We start from the raw sequence: 20,971 nt of genomic DNA, 5'->3' as shown, positions 1-20,971 counted from the left end.
AGCACTACATATAAACAGAGTAGCTATGTAGTAGTGATGCCTTGTTTGTGTTGCTTTCATTGTTGTGCTGGAGAAAATAATTTCCATGCGATTTTGAATTATTTGCGCTTCAAGCTGACATAGCAAAGTGATATTTGCTAACTAAGTTTCTTGGCTGCATGATTGTGCGAAAATTGTCCTACACGCACATATACGCACATGTAGAAATTTATGCACAAGCCATTGTATGGCCGGCCTGCCGTTACGTATACGCCATGCACCCACTCTAAGCAGAACTTGTAGTTATTACTGCTTGCTTGTTGTCAGGTATGCTGATAGTTATTTGTGTAAGACTTGTTAAAATGACGAGAAAATGTGTTGCTGCTACATAAATTACAACAATAACAACACAAGCATACATGTATTCGTGTGTGTGTGTCATGTAAATAGCAACCGTAAGCAGTCTCAGCTCAGCCAAACGCCTTGAGCAGACAAGTCATCATCAACAGCACGGAAGGAGAAGAACGAGCGTGAGGGAGGAGTGGCAACTAGGCAAATATGTGTGAGTGTGTGTGCTTGTGAGCGCCTTTGCACATCTTTGCAGGCGTTTAAAAGCGCCGCCTATTTAGGAATTCACAACAGGCGCTTTGTCGGTGCATTGCAGTTCTATTTAGAAGCCGAAATCCGGCGAAGAATGCGGAAAATGTGGAAAATCTAGGAAATTCAGGAAATCTTCGGTGTGTTTGGTGTGCGGCCGACCCAAAAAGGTGCTGACTGCTTTGCCGCTTCACTTATTCGCCACGCCGACACAAGTCAGTGAATGCTAGTGAGCGTGTCTGAGAGCGCGTATGCATGCATGTGTGTGTGTGCGCCATTGTGCGCATGCAATGGGCCTTGACTAGAAAACGAAATTACGAAAACGCTACAGCATTCTAACGAGCTGCTCGGGCGTGCGTGTTGGGATTGACGCGGTTTTTGTTGTAGGAGCTCGCACATGCATGTTTGTGTGTGTGTGTGTGTGTGCTATGTTCAATTTATTTTGAAGGCATTTTGTCAGTTTTCGGCAATGCAAAAAGAATCGTCGTTATTCAATATTGCCAACTAATATGACAAGCGAATATTTAATGCAGACATGTTTACACGTACTCGTGCATGTGTGTGTGTGTGGGTGTAGTGCGCGCTCAAGGGACGTGCTGACATGGGAATATGAGCAGGTAAAATGCAAAATATTAAATTTCGAAAACTGTTACAAAGCTGATTTTGTGCGCTTGCCGCCACTACTACCTAACAGCTATGCGTTGTTGTTGTTGCTTTATTATGCAAAATTGTTCCAACGTTCACTTAAAAATGTTTAGCACGTCTTTTTTCTATGACACTGCAAAGCTGTTGCGGTTTCAGCATTTGAAATTGTTTTACGTAACTCTTAGGCTTGGCTTTAGCGTAAACCCCGCTCAGCAGCGCTGCTACAATAACGGTATTTAGAGAACTAGCGCGTTCTTTGCTCATAATAAGTATGAAGAGTAGTTTTTTAAATGTCTGTCATAGTGGCTTAATTACTCTAATTCGCAAGCACAATTTTCGAATTACGGTTATTTGGCGCTTTACTGCCGAAATTATGCAGGCAGCAATTAAAACTTATTAATTTCTTTTAAAAATTACCCGCACGCACAGAGCGCACGTTGTATTCAAAATTTCATTAAATATGTGAAATATGCAGCAAAGCAAATTATCAAACTTTTCCACATAAAATTTGCTAAAATTATCCCTGAAGAATTTCTTAATATAATATGGTTATAAACGCATGCTGCGCTGAGTGGGCGTAGGTGTGTGGAAGCAGCTGCTGGTTCACGTTTAAATTAATAAATTAGTATATAGCACAAATTTTTATGGCGTTTTACTCATTATTTCAGTGTATGTGCGCCTAAATGTAGGCAACTATTTTAGAAAGTAAACTTCAGCTTTCAGACCCTGATAGTTTAAAAATATTGAAAAATATTGAACAAGAAATTGCATAATAAAATTTCGTATTATTTGCGGTCCGCCCAAATTTAGGCAATTGTTTTGAAAAAAAAATAATACTTTTTATTCGGACCGTGTTAGTTTTAAAAACATTTTATAAAACGAAAAATTAAATTAAAACTTTGTAATATTTACGGTGCCTCCAAATGTAGGCAATTTTTTTTAGAAAGTTACCTTCAGCTTTTATTAAGACAGTAATAAGTTCAAAAGCATTTCTGTTGAACGAAAAATTTGCTATTTTGAAATAAAAGGGTAAATGTGTGTATCAATATTAGTTATTTCTAATTAATAATTTTCTATAAATTCGGAAAGTTTTAAATTTTATGTTTTGACTCCAATTGCGTATAAAGTAAAGTAAAGTAGTAAGAAATTTTAAATTAATTTAATTTATTTATTAGTTATGTACGAGTGGAAATTTTTGCATTTTCGAGTAAATAATTTTTGTTATAAAAATTTTGGTTAATTTACACTTTTTTAATTTTTTTATTTATTGTTGTATATTTGTTTTGGTTCGTTTTTATTTTAAGTAGTTGTAAAAATTTAATGAGACTTTGGCAAAACTTTTGTCAAACTTTTAAAATGAGTATAATTAAATGAAGTCTCATTGTTTCAGCTGCTTAAAATTTGCAATTTAAATATTTAATTCAAAACAAGTTTGCCATTTAATCTACTTTCGCAAACAAAATGGAGGCGCACACAAACATACGAGTATATAGAGCTGCGCTATAACTGTACAGCACTGCGTTAGGAAATTTTCCATTACTACCATAACTGTTGAATGCAGCGCAGGGCTTTATATTAATTTACGTGCTACATTTTCTTCCACAGCCATATTTTAATAAATTACGAAGTCGTACATGGCGTATGAGTAATGTTAGAAAATATGCAAATTTATATAGAATATAAGTACACATATGTGCATACTATATGGTGTTAGCGCTTATGTTTAGTTTTCGAGGGGCTTGCTATTTGAGCGCGTGTATGGTACATAAATAGAAAGGTTTTCAGTATTTTTCGAAGCGTATTTTATTTACCATTTAATATAATTATATTATAATAAGATTACAGTTGCTTTTAATTGCTTTATTGATAGCTAAATATGCTGTAAAAATTTAGAAAATTTCTATTAAAGTAAGCTATATTTTCCAATCGTATTAAAATATTTGCAAATTGCAAAATCATTCGTAGAAACATTTGATTTCTTATAGATAGCATTTTGTAACAACATTTTCTATATTTGCTATTACTCATAACTGCCTACTAAGCATCAAAAGCATTTTAATTAAACAAGAAATAAGTCGAGATATTTTAAGTATTCCCTTTGACAATATTTGTATGTACATTTTCCATATCACGACTTGCATAAGATATGACTAACAGATTCATTGGCTTTGCACTCAAAATATTTCTTTCGAATTAATTTATGAAGTGAAATTTACTTCAGACGTGAAATTATTTAATACTAGCTCGATCTGCCGGACTCATTTGAATTGTTTGGGGTAACAATCGGTTGGCTAAATAAAACAAATAAAATTTTAGCTTTACTTGCAACAAAGTTACAATACTCTTCAAAGGTGCATTTTTATAGCATAATCGGCTAATTTGAATTGCAGCTATGTATGTGCTTTACTGGACCGATCTAAGCGATATGTTCGATCGATTATATCGTTGTTTTATTATCCAAGATCTCGTGAAGATAATTTGTCCAAAAATTGTACTTTCAGTACAAAAATTTGATTTTGTTTGGTCAGCTATATGCTTTAGTGGTCCAATTTGAACAATTTATTTGGATATTGTAGTACAGCTTTGGACAATAATCCAAGCCAAATTTCGTTAGTATATCTCCTCAAATAAAATAGTTTACCATAGAAAGACTTGATTTTGATCGATCAGTTTGTAAGACAGCTATATGCTATGGTGGTCCGATATGAACAATTTTTTGGTGGATTGTACCGCTACTTTCAGCAATAATCAGTACCAAATTTCGTCAGTATATCTCCCCAAATAAAATACTTTTCTATACAAACACTTGATTTTGATCGTTCAGTTTGTACGGCAACTAAATCCTGCAATCGTCCAACATCGACGACATCGGTTTCGACAAATAAGCAGCTTCTTGCAGAGAAAAGAACATGTGCAAAATTTAAGATTTGTGAGCAAATATATAATCAAGACCAACAACCAATTGAACCACAAATATCAGTAATCATTGCACACAATAAAATATATATAAATATACTATATATATATATGTATTCACAAACCATTTTTGTTTTTCAAATTCACTTTTTATGAAAGAATAAGTCTCACTTGAGTCGGATCAAGAATTTAAAGAAATACTCATCAATTATTTACGCTCATATACGAGTATGTTTGTATATGTGAGCATTTTCATAAGCATTATGATTCTTCAAACTGAAATGGAATATAATGATTGCATTTCGCTTTGAACTGTAAATTCACAATCAATAAAATCGAGTTCGTGATACTGAAAATAAAATAAACAATTGAAAATCAAACTCGTATTTCTGAGAAAACTTGAAAACACCACAAGTAATCTGGCAAATGAAAAGCATCAGCGCTGATTGCTAAGAAATAAATACGCCACTGACGTTTTGCTCAACTGCCCAGGTCAGCAGCCATAAAGTGGAATTAAATAATTTATAAGAACACTTAGCAATCAGCAGAGTATACTTCGGCTAACGAGCGAATGTGGCTTAAAAGTGTGCAGTGACAGTGGTGAATGGCAAATGCAGTTGCACAAGTGAACACGGCAAATTGTTGCATTGAAAAAGTTATATATATTGTATATATGAATATATATATGTATACTATGTATACTAATGTTCATATGAAGAAGTAAACAATAAAGTCATCGCCGGTGCACAGCAAATGACTTCGAAAGGCGTTCAACAATGCAGCTGATGTAACTTTAATTTTAAATTAGATATTAAGCGATTCCAAGTAAACACAAAAAGGTAAATGCTTTTGGATATCCGCGCCAACATAATCGCACTATCTTTTTGTTGTCGTTCTTCGTTTTTCCTATTATTCTCCGAATTTAGGTTTCCACGAAAACACATCAACCCAATTTTTGTTGGCAACTTCCTTATGACTTAAGGTTTTGAGTGAAGGGTGAGTAATAAATAACGGTGAATATATCTGCAGTCGATAGCGCACACAGAGAATTACGCGTTCAGGTATATCAAACTCAAAGCGGTGTTTATACCTCCAACAGAAGTATACTGAACAATATCAGCATTATTTTCTTAGAAGCAGTTGTAAATAACACGAGTCTTTTTCGTGCATAAAGATTGTAGAACCTTCCATTTTTCAAAGCATCAATACAAGCCTAGAGAAAAATTTCCGTTGAACATTTACAAAGCTTTCAAGATCAATCTTTTTACAATCTTTAACACGGAATTTGTAATTCGGATTTTTCAGGAAACAAAATGGTGAAATGTTCTTGCAAAAGTTGGGAAAAAGAAGATATGGGTTTATACTGATCTTAGCAGGAAGTAGAGCCATATATAGCTATGCTATAAGATCTAAGGAAACCCGAAAGAGATGACCTATTCGGTCGACTTCGAAGCAGAAATGTGCTGTTGACCACTTAGATCAGTTAGGTCATATCTTTAACTTTAAATGCAGAGCTGCAAGCGAATAACATGAAACCTCAATTGTAAGTTCTCAAAAAAAGATTGATCCAAAATTTTAGAGAAATATGAATGACTCTCTGATGAAAAATATATACTAAAATGAGGTAAGGATTTCGGATAATAAAATAACTCCACATCTTTGGATTAACCCAGAAACGAGGTTACTGTAGGGCACTAAATATGCAACATAAAAAGTTACTGAGCTCAGTGGAAAGTGAGAAGTTTGCACTTATAGGCATCACTATACACGAGGTTTGAGAAAAAGTAGTCTTTAGACCAACCCGTCGATTTCTATCTATTGTTACGCCACTGCTTCGGTTCAACAGCGCTCACTAAATACTTGATCGTCAAACCGACTGACGCATTGACTGACTGGCCAAAGCATTGATGACTTTCACAACGAACGAGTGTTGGCAACCAAGTATTGCCCATCAAATTCTATTGTTATTACTAATGATTTCTTTATCGCAGTAGAATGTGAGAGCGTTGCAAGAATGTAGACGAAGTGTTGCAGTAAACAACAAGTTAACAACACAAGGCGGCAGCCTGAGAAAACGAAAGCAACAATGCGAACAAGCAAACAAAAAGGCGAAAAATAAACTACAGCAACTGATGAAAAAAGAGAAATAAGACAATAGGTGTATAAAGGAGGAATGTTAAAGTGCAGAGCATGTTAGAGCATAACATACAGGGTGTGGCAGGGGCGCGAAAGAGGTAATGGTTTGGAATTTCGATATGCGGAAAGGTAGCAAGAGTTGAGTACTTTAATTGCCACACTGAATTTGGAATAGATTTTTCAACACTCAAAGCTTACTGAGAAGTATATAATTTACTGTAGAAAATTACTGTTACGTTGAAGCTCAACAGCGTTTGTGTACTCACCATTCCAATGGTTTAACGGCATACCTTGAAGCAGAGTTACGACGCACAATGGAGTTGGCAAATTGCAGAAAAGAACCTCTGAATGATACAATGTTGGCGCAAGAGTCGATCGTCGGCTGAAGTGCTGGCAATCGTTGAGAAGTGCTCTGAGTGGGTTAACGCGAAGTTTATTGAAAACTCAGCAACAATCGTTATAAACTGTACAATAGCGAGTTGCAAGCGTTTACTTTCATTGGCTCCCGCGATGCACTTCAGCGGCAGGCAATTGATGAAGTGCTGACATAATGCACTTCGGTCGGTATGGCGCACGAAGTCAAGTGGCAGGCTTGCCATAGAAATAACAGCTGAATGAGGCGGCTTTGAATGTGTTTGCCATACTTGTGCTTTGCTGCAAGGGTTTTGCTACTTTGCAGTTCAATAACCGCATGGCTTAGGTAATTATACCCTGAACGACTCTATGAAATATATATACATGGTGGATTCAGTGGAAGTAAACAGGACTTTTGAAACTAGCATCCCCTGGTGGATCCATCTGTATGTCGACTGGTGTGTGTAAGATACCTGGATTTTCTGGACACCAGTTAAAGAGCGGGCGTCGTACGGCTTACATTGGAACTCAGTGGGTCTAAACGTAAGTCTCAACATCAACTGCTGCATGGATGACGTTACTATATAAGCTTAATATTTTGTTTTATGAAGTGTTCTGATTTTCCTAGGGTTGGAATACAATATCTTGTAGGATATTATTTATATAAAAATAATATATGTTGCCGTGAGGGTTTCAACGTCTCTTGTACTACGATTTTGGATTTAAAGGAGAGGGGAAGGGAGAGACGAGGCCTGGATATACGATCCCACGAAGTTCGCTAGATCTCTTGTTCAATTATCATGATTTGAAAGCACAGGGATAAGAGAGAGCGTCTTAAACAACTTCTCTTCGCAATAAATATTGTCTACTCTAGTCTCCAATCCAAGTCAATAATATTTAGGAATTCTATCATACACATATACGCACTCGATACCTTTAACACTCAATTTAAAAACGAGCAAGTTGTCATGGGAGCGATAAAATTTGCGCCGTAGCTTCACTCTGCGTTCTTCTTCATTAAAATTTAAAACTATTTAGTAAAATTAATTATTTTATTGCTCACAATAACATTTTCAATGCTTAAATTGCCTCCAGAGTGCTTTAAACAAAGCAGCGACATACGTCTTTCCACATACACATGCATACGTACTTAAGTGTACACTTAAGTAATTTGGCATTTATTCGCAAGCTTACGAGCATTAATATGAAACCAAAAGGTGCTTTTGGGAATCGACCAAAGTTGCTGATGTAATTTGAATGCTTGCCAGCGGAGAATTCAAGCTTACGCATAATGCATATAATTATAAAGCTTCATCGCAAACAGAAGACAATGAGTATATGGTACTATTAAGCTAGAAAATAAGCTAATGCTTAATATCTTTATAAAATGTATACTCTATTTAAAATACTGTGTCTTAATGCACGATAAATTGTGTCTAAATTCAAGTCTAAATGTCTGTTTATATATTTTTTTATATAAGAGCAAACATATATACATATTCAGCACAAACCTGTCGTATACAAAATTGCAGCAAAGCAGCCTTAATTTAGCTTACAGCTAACAATTCCCCCATGTGCCGCTAAGTGCTACATTTTTCGGTTAGTTGAGCAGCGCCTGTGTGTAGGCTAAACGTGTGAATTAGTAGGCAGGCAGCGCCGTCACAAGCACTCACCTACACACATTTAGTCGCATAGTTGCGTGTAATGATGAATGGGAGTACATCATTACTACCGCTGAGAGGCAGGAATTGGATATGACATTGCATTGGCCCATAAAGCACTTGGCGGCATTAAATTGATTGGCAGATTGTTGAGTTTTCACATGTAATCCACTGTCGGGCAGCGCCGCTTGCTTTTGGCGAGTCATGCCAATAAGCGCGTGAATGCAATTTAGTAAACTATTTGCGTGACTGGCGCTTTGGGGGTGTCACTTAATGGTTATTAGGGAAATAGTGATAGATTAGAACATTGATTAGGGCACGTCAGGTTGTGTGCAGGTGTGTGTACGTCGGATGCGACTATTTACATATGTTTTCGTGCAAATTGTCAGCCAAATGAGGGGTACAGTATCTCTTATATGATACGAGTGAAGCTATTTGGCGTAGACGTAATTAAGTTCATATAAAGTGAGGTAGGGGATATTTGAAGGGAAATAAAAATAGTCTTGGTTTTACTAAACTAAATTTACATATTTCAATTGAGTGAGAACTTTTTTAAAAAAGCCCTATTACCATATGTGGGGCGACTGAGGTATAGCTACAGAGGGTTTCTGTACTTCGTGTTCTTCAAAACCCAAATAATATATAAAATCAGACACATCTGTACGCTACATTAAAATATAATAGAAATACTATTTTAACATACCAAAAATATGGTCTAGTCTCTCAGTTGTCAATGATCAGTGGCTGGTTGCCTTGCACTTCCTATGCTATCCATACATAATAGTGGTAGTTTTTGAGATATCAACCTTAAATTTTGCACACGTTCTTTGCTCTCCAAAAAGCTGCTCATTTTTCGGAACCAGGATATCGGAGCACTACCGCATATAGCTGTCGTAAAACGTGGTCGATGAAAATCAAGTATTTGTATGGAAAATCTTCAAGAAATTCGGCCGAAATATTTTTTTAAGAAACGCTAAGCTACTCCAAGAATTTTGTTAGATTTGATTACTATATCATCTAGACGCCTTACGAGCTGAAGGATCAAACTCATGTCCTTATATGGAATTTTTTTTTATTTGACTAAGTGTTTTAACGGAATTAGATACAAATTCTCCCTAAAGTCATACAAACTGACTGATCGAAATAGAGTTTTTGAATGGAAACTTGTCTTCATATAGTTTTTTGTCATGAATTCTTGTGAATTTCTTAATCTCAGAGAACACAAAAAATCCATAAAAAAATAATAATATGTTACCTTATCAAAAAATTTCCACAAGAACATGTGATTGGACAGCAACGCTTTACTTATTTACAATAAATTGCAAACACTTGTCAGCTTATTTGCAGCCAGCTTAATTCTCTTCACAATGGCAATTTGGCAGTTAATACATATTTAAATAAAATATAAGCACTTTTCACATTATAAAAATCATTTGCATGCAACACACTCACCTCGTTATTCTCCGAATCGACTTCGCTCGACTGCACTGTTTGCTGTAGTTGTTGTTGCGTTTGCTGCTCCTCCAACACCAATCCCGGCTTCGCTGGCGTGCCCTTGACGACCGTCGGCGACGGCGTGGCGCGCAAGAGCAAACGTTTATAGTCTTCCTCCTGCTGTAGCGCTTCCTCGCGCAGCTCCTGCACGAATACCTCGCTCTGCTGCTGGCGCTCCCGCAGCGCGGCCACCTCCAATTTCAGCTGGGTGAAGTCGTTGCGCACCGTCGCCATGTCCTCGTAGCTCTGCGTGCGATGGCTAATGCTTTTGCTGGCTTCGCTGGCGAGCCCCTGCAGTTCGACGAGTTGTTTGCGTATCTCGGCGATCGATTGCTGTAGCCACTCGACGGTGAGGCGCTCCTTGTTGCCGCCGAGGTGACCATCACGCAAGGCGGCGACTTCGCGGCTGCAAGGCAAGAGTGGAAGGAGAGAAGTTAGTTAGCTTTTTGCAAAAGGAAATCACGAAGGAAATGTTGCTGTGGAAAAGTGTAATGGAAGAGCGTAAAAAATGTAAATGGGATATTTGAAAGTCGTCTGTTTACACTTTATAATGGCATTTTTCACTGCTGCCCTACAGCCGCTGTTTGTCTTTGGCGTTTGCTTTGCTTTGTTTGCGTTAATCTTTTTTAATAAAATATCATATTATTTTGCTATTTCGCAGATCGTTGAGTCTTTATGCAAATCAAACACACGTGCAAACACACACACGCGCACAAACAACCAATCATGCTCACAAACACTGATATGGTTGGCTTAAACAAACAACGATTTTGTCGGCTCAGCGCTTTTATTGTTCCATGCGGACAACACAAGCTGTAGCTAGTGTGCCTAAGTGTGTTTGTAGTGTGTGAAAAAGTGCCGTTCTCAGCAAAAAATTACTTGCCCTTAGCCGGCCATCAGCAAATTGAGTGTAAAGCCCAGCAGCAGCCTGTGCCTCTGCCAGCAGCCACGCTCTCAGCCAAGCCCGATATCTAACCAACAATTGCAACAATAAGAACCACAACAACAATTGCAATCAGTTGGATCACACCACACACTCATCTGGAACTCGTTGAAGGGCGTTGTTGTTTACACAGTTGAGTGTTTACTTTGAATTTGCACCCAACCAAATTGGTGGCGTCCACTGGCAAACAGTACGAAGAAAAAATGTGCATAACAAAAACAGCAAAACAAAATCCGGCACAACTAAGTGGCCAAAGCCTTGACAAACAGGAAGAGCGACAAGCGGGTGGCAGCACAGGTAATTTGCAGAGCCTGTGTCACACTGAATATACATTGGAAATAAATTTTAGTGATTATTGGCTATGGTGCAAGTGGAGCAAAAAAATAAAAAAAATTCAGAGTTACAGTTAGTTCCAAGAAATTATAGTAAGTGTATTTTTTGTACCAATTTGAAACCATATTTTATGTTTCGTATATTTATTTACAATTTGCATAAAAATTCTGAATTTGAAAGATGGACATTAACTTGCGCTTCGCAGGTCTTTTTGCGACTCTTGAAGACCGGACTGATTGGCTTTATTCCAACTATACTTAACTTGCCTCAATTAGGTAAATATTAATCTCAAAATTAATAAGTCTTCTTATCATTTAGTCAATGAAATTGTAACGGGTTTCTCAAATAAAAAATGAAACTCTTTATTCCTGAGAAAGTACATTCAACGCCATTATCTCTAGAAGTCGAATTCTTTTGCATGGCCACCACGAGCGCGCTTATAGAAACCAATGACCCCGCCGCCCTTCAACCGTACCAAACCGTAATTTTTCAGAGTGCAATGGTGAGTCATGGAGTACGTGTGGATTGCTTACTGACCAATAACGCATATTTTGCTTATTGACGAAGCCATTCAGCCAGAAATGAGTCTCATCGCTGAAGATGATTTTTCGACGAAAATTCGGATAATTTTCATGTTGTTGCTCAGCGCATTTCCCGAACATATGACGATTCTAGTGGCCAAGCGGCTTCAGTTCTTTCGTCACTTTGATCATATAAGGATGTAGGCCAAGATATTTTCGTAAAATTCGCCGCAACGACGTCGAAGAAATGCCCAACGCTTGAGAACGACGTGTGAGAGACTGATTTGAGTCTTCCTCAATTGATGCGCTAGCGGCAGCAATATTCTCGACACTACGGGCACTTCTTTGTCCCACTGGCTCGAGAACACTCTGCACTGTGAATGTGGATTCAAATTTTTTCACCAGACGTTCAATTGTTTTTCTGACAGGACGATTATGACGACCATAAACTGGACGTAGCGCTCTTAAAGTTGAGGCTAGTGACTCTGAATTTCGGTTGTAAATTTTAATAATTTCGACTCGTTGTTGGATCGTATATCTTTCCATGATGAAATGGCAAACCTTACTGCAGAGGAATATCAAAAGAGCGGGTAAAAATTTGGCGTCGTTTGCTGTCCCTATCGATTTATATTTGTACATAGGGTCTCTATTGAAAACTCCGTTACTGAGGACTTGTATGTGCCTATGAAGAAGTATATTACTTGTAATTAGGCGAAAACAACAACCACCACATTAGTTCTATAGAAATATTGAGTCGCCTTGGGTGTGATTGAATAGATTACTAATTGATATTTTATTCCCTAATATATATTTTGTAAATTAATAATGTGATATAAATATGGTAATGAAAAATGAAAGAGTCAGCTGACTTTGTACTGCTCTATGCTGAGACAACGGTGTCGCATCAGCTGACACATCATCCAACATTGGTAGGTAATTTCGCTATAAAAGACATTTTAACAAAGGAAAATTGTTTTTAAAGTCTCAGAAGTCATGAAATATTTTTTATTTACACTATAAAGTATTTAGTATTTTGTAGTAAGTTATCAGTATTTATACATCATAAACTAAATATTTTTTATAAAATTACAATATCTACTTAATTTAAATGAGGTCAGTGTGAGTATACATTTTCCTAAATACTACTACCTAACAGAATCAACACACTGTGCAGTCGCTCATTGATTCCATTGTGTCTCCAACTGCTGCGCCAACGCGTGTTTGTACTCTCAACCGAGTGGTATTCAATCTGTCATTTCCATACTGTTTACTCGAGGTAAACTTTACTTTTTCATATCTTGCTGTAATGCTCGGAAATGTGTTTTCTATAGCTTTTTCTTGCTCGCTTGCTTGGTTGCCTTCGGTGTGTCCTTGCCCTCTGCCCAAGCACACGCGCTCTAGAGTTATGTAAACCATGTGTGTGTGTGTGTGTGTGTGTGCGTGATTTGTTTACTTTGACTTTGGCCACTCATAATTGCTTTTCGGGCTACTCAGCTGTCGCCCTGCTCGTTCTGCTTACTCCACTTCGTGTTTTGGTCGTTTTTCGTTTGCTTTATGGCAAACGCCGTTATTGTTTGTTAAATTTAGCTTGGACTTAAGTTCGTTATTTATGTATACATTTGCTGGTGGTGTTATTGTTGCTGTTGTTGTCATAAATCCGCCGGCCTAAACTTTGTGCGGCGCCGCGTAAAGCAATTTTAAGCTTTCTGCTCTTTTGTGTCAATTTATATTTATGTTTCACCTTCATACCTACATAAGTATTTTCGTTTTTGGTGTATTTGCATTTTTGGCCATTGCGAAAATGTCTTTATAATCGCATTGTGCCACGCCGCCAGCTGAGCGCACAAATATTAAATTTCAGCTTACAATAGAAACAAAAACAAAATCAAATCAAAAAGTAAAAAGTGAAAATAAAATAAAAATCACTGAGGCAGTTTGTAATGCATGTTGCTTTTGCTTAATTTGCTTTCGTAGTGGTTGCTAGAGTTGTTGTTGTTGTTGTATGGGACAGTGTCACTGTCCTTAGCTCGCCGCAAAGCAATTAAAATTCGATTAAGATAAGTAATTTGTAAAACAATATGACAATTTTGTCCCAACCAGACAGGCGAGCTGGTGGAGCGGTGACTTACAGTCGAGACGAGAAGTAATGGATCTAAGGCACAGTGTGGTGTGGTCAGCAGTCTATAGGTGCAATTTCTCCTGGTGTGGTGCATTCTAAAATGCCAAAGTAATTGGATTTAAATTACAAACTGGCATGGAAAATAAATCATGATTTTTAGGTGCCTCTCATTGTCGTAAAATTAGCAAGGGCTGGAAAGTAATAGGTTTTTGTGCGTCACAAAGGTTAAACAATTAAAATAATAGATTTCTAATCATGAAGTTAGAATGGAAAACTTAAGTGTGTATCCATTTAAAATATTTATGGTTCGTACTAAATTTTTATTGGTAAGGGCATTAAAGCCAATTTGTATGTATTTTGAAAATACTCCGGTCAAATTAGACAGAAATAAAGTGTGCAGTTCTACAAATTTACAACAAGCTGAAAGTTAGTAAATAAGTTCAAAAATCATTAATAATACTAAACCTCCTCACTGTTCCGACATGTTGAAGCAACAAGAAAAGTTTGCACTGAAGTTAATATATTCTTCACATATACAAAAGACTCCATTAAAAAACTTCTAAAACATGGAAATTAAGTACTATAGTGGTCCGACCAGAAAAATTTTGTTTTGAAGATGGTACTCTTTTATTATTAGGTACTCAAAATGCAATTCATACCAAATATCGTAAGTATATCTTGTCCAGTAAAAGAGTATTCCATACACTGACAGGATTTTGATCGTTCAGTTTGTATGACAGCTATACGCTATAGTGATCCCACATCGGCGGTTTCAGCGAATGAACAGCATATTGAGGAGAAAAGGACGTTTGCAAAACTTCAGATCGATATCAGAAAAATTGAGGGACTAGTTCGCGTTTATACAGACTGACAGAGTCAACTTGTCCTGGTCATCATTTATATATATCTTTAGAAGGTCTCGAACAAACTTCGTATCATTTACAAAATGTAAGAATACTTTTTTCCTAAGACGTACTGTGCACTTTAGGGTTTTAAAGCATTACATAGTATAATGAATGTGTAATTCGAAAAAGGTTGGCACGAGTCCCTAACAGCATCGTCGCAAGCAGAGACCCCTTTGAATGGTCTTACCTAGTCCATTTTGTTAGAACTTGTTAGCATGTATTCAATTTTTTATACCCGAAGACATCCATAATATACTATTACACAAATCTTATTTTTTCTCTTTGTTCTCTTTATTGGCGTAGTCCCCGCTCTCAGTAAAGATTGTAAAAATTAGCCCTGTTTTGAAAGCTCTAGACAGGCCATATTTTCAAACTCGTTCTCCCCTCTAGCTTAAATTCTCTTCTTCTCTCTCACTCTTTATATCTCTGGTCTCTCCTTATAAATATATGGCATGGTATAGTGTTTATTTGTTTTTGTTTATGAACAATCAATTTTTCAATTGAGAATGTTTCTGTAAATTTCGTATCAAGTTCAAATTTTCGAAAACTATCTGAAAGGTTAGACTTCTAATAGAGCTTAGTTAGAAAAGTATGCTCTAAAGCAAACACAAATTTTTATTATATTATATATTATTATATATATTATATGACATAATTATTCTACTGATCTAAATCAACATCAGTTCATGCGAGTCATGTGTTTTCTATGCTTACTCGAATCACTCGCAAAAATATTGCTCACACTTAAATTGCTTGCGAATCTTGGAACCTTCACAATCTGAATTGCAATTATTATAAGGTCAGAAAACATTAATCGATTTATTGATATTGAAAAAGTAGTATCGATTGCCATAAGTGACACTTTGCATATAATTTTCCACTTCATTTTCAGCGCGCGGCAATTCTATCACAATGCCATTTGACGCCTCATTACTCGCGCACACCTGGCGCCAACTAAGTGCACGCAAATAAGTGGATTTGCGAAGAGTGCTCGCCTGCAATAAAGTGTGTCAGTGCAGGCACACATAGCTGTTTAAGTGTGTGTGAATGTGATTACGGAAAGTGGCTTTCACTTAAGTACCGTTAACCAGTATCATGTGGCCACAAATGCTTATTTAAACAAATATACTTTAGTTGTTATATAAATTTATGTACTTGCAGTATATAAGTGGAGGAAATATATAACATATTTGTGAAATTATGCAATATTAGCATAGTTTGTTTGGTATTTAAAGAGGAAATTGCTTGGAATACCGATGGTTTTCTCGTAACTTCAATGTTGACTTAACTTGCGTAACACAACAACAACAATTGTAATAATTGAAAAGGAGTATATAAACTCAGTGTTATACGCGAGTAATTTTTTTGTATGGCTTTTTATAAGAACAGAGTATATTAGAGTAGAAAGAAACTTAACAGCCCCTTGAAATATTCAAATAAGTAATGAGGGTGATGAGCCGAGTCGATTTAGGCTTATCCGCCTCTTTCTTCGTCTGTCCCTAAATTTTTGAGATCTCGTTCTGAAATTTTGCACATGTTATTTTTTTTTCTTAAGGAGCTATTCATCTGTCGGAACGGCTAGTGTCTGGCCACTATGACATATGGCTGCCAATCGACTGACCGATCAATTACATGCCATTGTCTAAAAACTTCTTCTATTTGATAAGATATCTTAACGAAATTTGGCACAGATTATTATCTAAGATAGCAAAATAATATTCGAACAAATTTTTCAGATCGGAGCAGTATGACATATAGCTGTCATATAAACTGATCGTTCGAAAACCAGACCTTGTATGGAAAAGTTTTGCATTCGACGACATATTATCACGACATTCGGCACATATTGTTGCTCAAGGCAAAGATGAAAATTTCCAAAAAATTGTTCAGATCGAACAAGTATAGCACATAGCTGTCATAGCTTTTTATACCTTCATATGCTTTATGGCTTCTTTGCAATCGAAGTTAAGGTTTTTTCTTTTTTGTTTTTTTTTTAATATTTCATACTGTTTTTTTTTTTTTTTTTTTTTTTTGCTTTTACTGAAACTGTCAATTATTTAAGCTGTGCATTAGCCTTCATTTCCTTTCCACGAATTTCACGCATTGCGAAAAATAGTGTCATTACCTAATCTTTCTTTTTTACTCTCTCTCCGTCAAACTTTATCTATTTTCTGCCCTCTGTGCTTGGCCGCGTGATTCTAAAGTCAATTTCATTTACATTTTAAATTGCTTTGACATTTCGCATAACATTTGTTGGCAGCGCTCGTTGGCAATGACCGTGTGTGTGCTCACCCTGCTGACATGCACACATGTACATACTATATACACTGAGCGCATATATAGGGAACTAGCTTATTTATGCTAAATGGGCGGCCATGAATAATGCAAATTTCAATTATTTTCCTTTCGAAATGATGCCAACAATTGAATATGCCAAGAATGGGGGCGCTCAATTCTTTCCACACACTTTAATCGATATTTTGAGTGAAATTTAGTGGCACAATATGTAGTCTGATAAAAAGAGAATGAAGAGGGCGCTCTATATGTAAAATTAATATACTTGCATATCAAAATGATACATTTGAAAATGCGTAATAGCATAATACAACATCTGCTGGTACCTTTTATAAAATAGTGTATATGAGACGCCTAGAAAAGCCTTAAAAATATTTTTTTTGATATATTTGTATGACTTCAGTTCCTTTAAAAAATAACAAAATATAATCGATTCTCATTCGAATTTTATGCATCTAACGATCAGTTGTTCCTACTGGGTTCTTAATACAAACAAAAATGAATACTCTGTAAGCGAGGAAATCGAGCTAAATCAAAATTTGCACTTCTAAATTTGATCGCTCATACGATTTGAAGGCTAAACGACTATAAGTAACACATATGGGAGTTAATAATATATGCGTGTACAATTGTTGTTCTAAATCTAATTGACATTGACTGACTTTTGATTGACATTTCAGTGAATCAACCGGCTATTCAGCAGTAAAGTGTCTATAAATAATATAATTGGCTATGTAAAGCAGTACGAGCATTAGTAGGCGTAGTAGGTATGGTTTGTAAAGAACTTAAAATAGAATATAAAGGGACGGAATGCAGTGTCAGAACTAGATATAAAGTCTCTATTATTACTAGGCAAAACGCGTTGACGTTCTGCACAAGACAGACTTCAACTTCGTATTAATAATAAGCCTTCATCTTGCATTACAAATGACCTGTAGATGTAAACTAAGCTAAAATAGAATATAACCTGCGTAGAGTATAAATAGTAGCGACAGCTATTCTTTAATAGAATACAAAATAAATAATGTTTTAATTTAACATCATTAAAAGCGTGAATAGTGCTAACGATTGCTTGCAAGCTTCATCGAATTAAAGTAATTCTCCAAATTTACGCTATTTTTCTGTGAGAAATTTGCTTCCTCAACGCGGTGTTAATTAATTTAAAATTATTGCAAACAGAATCTTAATAGTTCCAACAGCAGATTCGCTGTTTAATAATGCGATCTTCACTCCAATACCACACCTCTCTTAGCGTCATTGGCATAAATCGTGGTTGCATTACCACCGAGACCGCAAGCAAGACCACCACAACACACAACTTTTTTTATCGCTTTCACTATTTTACTATTACTGTGCTCGCTATATGGTAGGTGTTTTGCTTCAACGCACATGTCTTTGAAAATTCCCAACAACACTTGTATTTAACGGCAAACGTATAGAACACTACATTGCGTATGAGTAACTTTTTAATGGCATTTCAACCGGCGAACGCAAACCCTCTGCACAAATGCCACGATATTACAAAATACAAGTAGTTGTTGTTTTTTTTGTTGCTGTTCGCGGTTTCATGTAGTTTTCATTGCAATTGCTATTTTGTTTGCTGGCTTACTGGTTGCTTGTTGAAAGTTGATTTTATAACTGTTAATAACTGCAGGTGGTTTTAGCAGTTGATGTTTGTCTTTTTCAGCACAAATATTGGATTTTAGGTACAAAAGTTCCGTACATACAAATGTGTTTATATAACTGAGTTTCTGTTTGATTTTCGTGCTTATATAACTAAACAGTTATTGGCTTATATGTGTTTGTTGTAATTAAAAGCAAGTAAGCCAATGATGGGAAATTTTTATTTGCTGATTGAGTCTAGTGATGTTAATCATGTTTATTTTAGCTTAGTCTTTCGTTTCTTTTATACACTAAAATTGCTTAAGTTTTAATTTTTGTATTATTATTTTCGATAAATATTCCTTAAAATTTCTTATTTTATTCGTTTTATATATATTTATAGCTAACACATTTTCATCTGACCCCAAACATGGCACCATATACTCGCTGCACCGAAAAATTCGATTTTTGCGCACACACATATACATATGTATGTGTATGTATAGAATTCGCACGCACTGTATTTGTGCCTACGTCAGCAGTCTGACAAAATTTTTGCCCGAAATTTCATGACTCAGCGCTTTTCACTATCAAAAGCGGCAACGTCAAAAAACTGACGTGTGGATTGTTTTTTGTTGGCTTGTTTGTGCGTGTCCATCAGCGCAACGAATAGCCAACAGCGTACACGTGTGTAGTGGTGTGCTGCTGGTGGTGGCGTTAATGTGGTCACAGAGCTGTCGCTGTGTAATGAATATTCTTCACTGCGGTTATGTAATGAAAGTACGGCGAAAAAAATTTGCTTGGCTATGCGTATTTTCAGGAAGTTACCTCGGTGCGTCAGAGATTTAAAAATAAAGCTGAGAAAATTTGATGAATGTGGGAAAATGTGAAAAATATAAATAATGAAATATGAATGAAGGAAATGAATGATACGAAAAAATACAGCAAAATTAATAAGTAAGTGTAGGGAATTGTATTGAATAGTATAGAAATTTTGAAACGTGCTTGGGTCAGTGGAAAGTAGGATGTTATTTAAGGTATGGAAAACGAGGACATTAGTTAACTCGATTTAGTGGAGAAACTAGCTTAGTTGCTCAATAAAAAATTGCACCGGAGCTGTAATACCCTTCTGAAAAAAAGCCGTGTGCAAAATATCAAATCGGTACCCAAAAACTTAGGGACTAGTTCATGTATATGCAGATCGCCATGGCTAAATCAACGAAGAATGAAGATTCAGCGCCTGGTTCTACTCCCAAAGCCAAAAAAGCCACCAGAAGAACCCTCATCATATCGACCTCTTTGCATGCTCGACACGATTGGGAAAGTGTACGAAAGCATTGTAAGAAACCGCTTGGAACTAGCAATTCAAAAAGCCGGTGGATTATCAGAGAGACAATACGGCTTCATAAAAAAGAGATCCACTACTAACGCACTACGAGAAGTCGTCGATATTGCGAAATGTGCAGTAAGTGGCAAAAGATGGAAAGGTACCACAAAAAAGTATTGTGCGCTGATTACCCTGGATGTCAAAAATGCGTTCAACTCAGCAAAATGGGCAGACATAATTAAAGCCCTGGATGAAATACGGGCCCCTGAATACCTCATAAGCATAATAACGAGCTATTTTAAAAACAGAAAGCTGATTTTTGAGACGGACGAAGGCACCAAGAGCTACTCTTTCTCAAGTAGAGTCCCACAAGGCTCAGTGTTAGGCCCACTTTATGGAACCTTATGTATGACGGGGTGCTAAGGATACAGCAACCAACAGACGTGAAACTAGTAGCTTATGCGGACGACCTCATGGTGGTAGCAGGCGCCAAACCACTAGCCGAGCTGAGAAATAAATGTAATGAGTGCTTAAATAATCTACGCCAATGGTTCTCTTCTATGAGTCTGAAACTGGCGGAGGAAAAAACAGAAGTTTTACTGATAAGCACTAGGAAGATAGAGAACAAACAGAGCTCACCATAGGGGAATGCAAGATTACCTCGCAGCCGCAATTGAGGTATCTGGGGGTAATATTAGATACCAAATTAAAATTTAAAGAACACTTAGAGTATACTTCCGCCAAGGCAAACAGAATTTATAATGCCCTATCGAGAATGATGACCAATAGAGGCTGCGTGCGTTCCAGCCGGCGATTCTTAATAGCGAAAAAATGAGTTCCGTAATACTGTATGCAGTACGGTATGTATGCCCAGTATGGATACGGGCAATGGATATAAAATCGTATGCAAAACAAATAATTGCAGTGCATAGGCTTTCTGCAATTCGGGTAATAAGTGCCTTCCGGACTATATCAACAGACGCTGCTAAAGTATTAGCCAGCATGCCGCCCATTGACATCCAGGGAGATGAACTCGAGCGTTTATATCAATTATCAACGCCTAAAACAGTATCGGTAAGGACAGAGGAGAGAAACAAGAGTACTAAAATGTGGCAGGAGCGGTGGAATTCCTCATCCAAAGGGC

At 36.6% G+C, this 20,971-nt stretch overlaps 1 protein-coding gene across 1 annotated transcript in view; it reads right to left on the bottom strand.

Annotated features, from left to right (window-relative positions):
• LOC126757148 (protein scabrous) overlaps positions 1–20,971 on the bottom strand; it is a 91,110-nt gene that overhangs the window by 55,741 nt on the left and 14,398 nt on the right. The window contains exon 2 of the mRNA XM_050470806.1: positions 9,741–10,188. Coding sequence (XP_050326763.1) covers positions 9,741–10,188 — 448 coding nt within the window. The remainder of the gene's footprint in view (positions 1–9,740; positions 10,189–20,971) is intronic.

This window comes from Bactrocera neohumeralis, chromosome 4 (assembly GCF_024586455.1).
Source record: "Bactrocera neohumeralis isolate Rockhampton chromosome 4, APGP_CSIRO_Bneo_wtdbg2-racon-allhic-juicebox.fasta_v2, whole genome shotgun sequence".
NCBI lineage: Eukaryota > Metazoa > Arthropoda > Insecta > Diptera > Tephritidae > Bactrocera > Bactrocera neohumeralis.
The sequence above is the reverse complement of the archived record's forward strand: the minus strand, read 5'-3'. Positions and strand labels throughout refer to the sequence as shown.